The sequence below is a fragment of the Bison bison genome, unplaced genomic scaffold, assembly GCF_000754665.1.
Source record: "Bison bison bison isolate TAMUID 2011002044 unplaced genomic scaffold, Bison_UMD1.0 scf7180017864080, whole genome shotgun sequence".
Lineage (NCBI taxonomy): Eukaryota > Metazoa > Chordata > Mammalia > Artiodactyla > Bovidae > Bison > Bison bison.
In genome coordinates, this window is record NW_011494652.1 from 4,320,410 (window position 1) to 4,323,727 (window position 3,318).

The following is a 3,318-nucleotide window of genomic DNA, read 5'->3' on the forward strand; positions in this document are numbered from 1 at the left end:
GAATGTCAGGCCCCCTGGGTGGAAGCTCACGGCCTTGGAGACCAGCAGGGCTGCCTCACCCGGCTGCCCTGGGGCTGGCACCTTTGTCAGCCAAGCGGGGGACAGGCAAAGGAGCATGTTTCCTGTGGGCAGAGAGAGGAGGGTTGCTGGCCAGGGAAGGCTTGATGCCCCCATGCCCTCCCCCTCCCGCCTGGGCCCCTGGGTCATAGGGGGCAGCTGCTCCCAGAACCCACCCCCTCCCCGACCCCGCCTCCGGAGCAGGGCAGCTGGTCCAGTGGAATGCAGGCTGTTGCCAGGGTCGGCGGGTATTTTGGGATGTGGCCGGGCCAGGGCAGGGCTGCCCTTTCCGTAGGAGGGGGTGGGGGAACTTGGGCACGCACTCACCCGGGCTCTGGACCCCAGCCTCCAGCAGCACGGACAGAAAGGTGCTGGGGGACCCCAGAATGCACAAGGTCACCTCCGCCCCAGGGCAGCCTTGAGAGAAGAAAATGACGCCAAGCTCACCAGGGGCTCCCCTTGCTGTCTTTCTGCCCGCCTTTCCCTGCCCCCATGGCCCTGGCCTCACCCTTGGGCCCCCCAGGTCCTTCCCAGTTATCGGATGAGAACAGTAAAGGGGACAGAGGAGGCTGGAGAGGGAAGGGGAGGCTGCCTGCCCACCCCCGCTCTGTGAGGTTGCCCCCTTCTCTCCGCAGCTGGTCCGCAAGACACCGGAGCTTGGGTGCCTGGAGACCTGGGTTCTCGCCTGAGCTCTGCCACTTTCTGTGCGACCCTTGGTCCCTGTGCAGCGGGGTGAGGAGTCGCTGAACCCAGTTTCCCAGTCTGTTACACTGAGACCAAGTCTGTGATGTTCACCTATTCTAACTGTAAAGTCTCTGTCCACACAGACTCTTCTGTGGCTGCCTGATACAGAAAACAGACAAAGCAAGGGAGAAGTCCTGGGTCCCAACTGCTAGCTGCCTCCACGGCAACTCCCGAGACACTTCGACAGAAGCGCTGGCTCCACTGAACATGGATTGCAAATCCCAGGGCTGGATCTTCTGGGGGTGGGAGGGAAGCCTTGATCTCTGACTTGACTGGTGCCAACTGCCCTTTGAAACGCCTGCCTGCTGGAGTTTGACTGACCTCACCTCCCTGGCTTCAGACCGAGCCCAAGCCTGGGGGGAAGGGGCTGACTTTAACAGAGATGGAAAGCAGGATGGGCTGAGGGTGCCCCCCTCCCCTGAGCGGTGCCCCCCACCTCCCTGGAGCCCTCGGGCACCTGTGCGGGGCGCCTGGCTGCGGTCCTGGGTCTCCGGGAGGCCCGCTTGCTGCAGACAGCTCTGCAGAAGGCTGTAGTAGTGCACAGTCCAGGCCTGGGCGTCCGCCCCCTCGGAGGCGCCCTTGCAGTCCAGGCCCACGTCGTGGCACCAGGAGCCGGGGAAGCAGCCCGGGGGCGGCAGGCCAGAGCCCCCGCCCCACGGGCCCTCCTCTTCCTCCAAGTCCTTGGAGCCCAGGGGGCAGTCCCACTCGGGACCCAGCGGATCCAGGGAGAGCTGAGGGGGGCAGAAGTGGGGGGTCTTGGGCAGGCTGGGCAAGGGCCACATTAAGTCACCCAAGGGTCTAAGCCCCCCAGTCTCCTAACCTTGGGCAGACCCGGGCCTGGGAACCAAAGAGGATGGAGTTGGATTGGAGGGTGAAGGCCTGTCAGCAGGAACATGCAGGTGGGAACGCTTTGCAAACTGTATGTGCTGTGCTCCAAGGGGTGGGGGCAGAAGGCAACGCGCTGCTAGCAGGACCGCTGCCCTGTCATCCCACGCCCAGGTCTGCCGAGCTTAGTTCACAGGGGCAGAGGTTTTTGGCTGTTTTGTTTATCAAGGCAGCCCTGGCACACTGTCGTGCTGCTCAGTGTTTGATGACTGAAGAATAAATGAACGAATAGACCAAGCGATCACTCCTGGGCTGTTTTCTTCTCTCTGGCCTCAGTGACCCACAGACCATCATGGAGTTCTGCTGAGACCTAAATATGTAGATGAACCCGGCCCAGCGTCTTCTCCAAGTAGGCCTGAGGATCTGCTATACGGCTAGTCTTGGGTCAGGCACCAGTAAGGAAAAAGCTGGTGTCCTTCTTTTCAGATGTTCTGAGTCATGGAAATGCGCTCTTTGCATGAAATCTTATACCCTGCCCCTCTGAGGCTGGCTGACTCCTGACTCCTGCTCAGAGGCTCAGGGTGAACAGATGGGGACACAGGTGGGCCTGTCCTCCGGGGGAAAGGCTGGGCCTCCCCGGACAAGTCATGAGGTTTCCTTGGGCCTTGGGGTTGCCTGGTGCCCTCCCTGTCCACCCCCAGGGTCCTAATATGACCCAGAGAATCCCCTCGGTCATCGGGAGACAACCTGTTGCAGGCAGCCGGGAGGGCAGAGGTCTGGGCCTCCAACCTGGACTCGAATCCTGGTTTCCTGGTGCCAAATTCTGAGCCTCGGTGCCTCCTCTTAGAACTTGCATTCCCTGAGAGCCCACACTGGGTTTACTGCTGTGTCCCCAAACTTAGAATGGCGCAGGGCACACGGCAATAATGAACATGGCTGAATAAATGAATGCCAAAGGGCACTGAGAGTGCCCGCCTCCCGGGCCTGATGGGGGAGAGACGGAGTGCCTGGCACCTCAGCAGCTGCTTGTCCCATGGCGCATGGTGGGGAGTTGAGGGGTGTGCGTGCAGCTGGTCTCGGGTCTGAGCTGCCTGCACAGGCCGTGCCAGGGCTAGGTTTTTAGTGCCCGCTGCTGCCCTCTGGGCCCTCCCTCTGGTTAGGGTCTCAGGCTTTGTGGGGAGGGAGGAGAGGAGACTCACCATCGTACAGGAGGAGAGGCTGAGACTGATGGGAGAGGCTAAGGGAGAGAGACAGAGGGGGAGTCAGGGCAGCCAGGGTCTCCACCCAGCCTGCAGCCCCTAAGACTCTGCGGGTGGAGAGGTGGCAGCCACCGTGCCTCTCCTGCCTGAGCTCCGAGGTGGCCAAGGCTGCCCCACCCCCACTTCAAGGAAACAGAGGGATTTCTGACGCCTGGACCCCAAGGGGGCGCACCCAGAGCTCACACATCCCAAGTCGCGCGCGGCAGCGCTGGGGGTCCTGGCACTCAGCCCTTCCAGCGGCGGGGCGCACCGGGTCCCCCGTGTGTGCACGCACTGTCTGGGAAAGGCGGGGTGGCGGGGTGCAGGTAGTATCGCGGGTCCCCCCGGGGGTCCGGGCGCTCAAGGTCCTGCCCCTGCAGCCCCTGCCCCGCAGCCCCCTCCCTGGCTCTCCCCGGGGCGCGGGCAGCAGCCGGGGTACCTGGAGCGCAGTCGC

The 3,318-nt window shown here is 63.0% G+C and overlaps 1 protein-coding gene across 1 annotated transcript in view; it reads right to left on the reverse strand.

The window, feature by feature from the left end:
* Nucleotides 1-2,811, reverse strand: part of CARNS1 (carnosine synthase 1) — an 8,660-nt gene extending 5,849 nt beyond the window's left edge. Inside the window, exons 1-3 of the mRNA XM_010837829.1 lie at nt 1,259-2,811; nt 385-474; nt 4-122 (exon numbers count right to left, since the gene is read on the reverse strand). Of these exons, the coding sequence (XP_010836131.1) occupies nt 4-122; nt 385-474; nt 1,259-1,583 (534 nt within the window). The 5' untranslated portion in view covers nt 1,584-2,811. The remainder of the gene's footprint in view (nt 1-3; nt 123-384; nt 475-1,258) is intronic.
* Between the last annotated feature and the right edge of the window lie 507 nt (nt 2,812-3,318).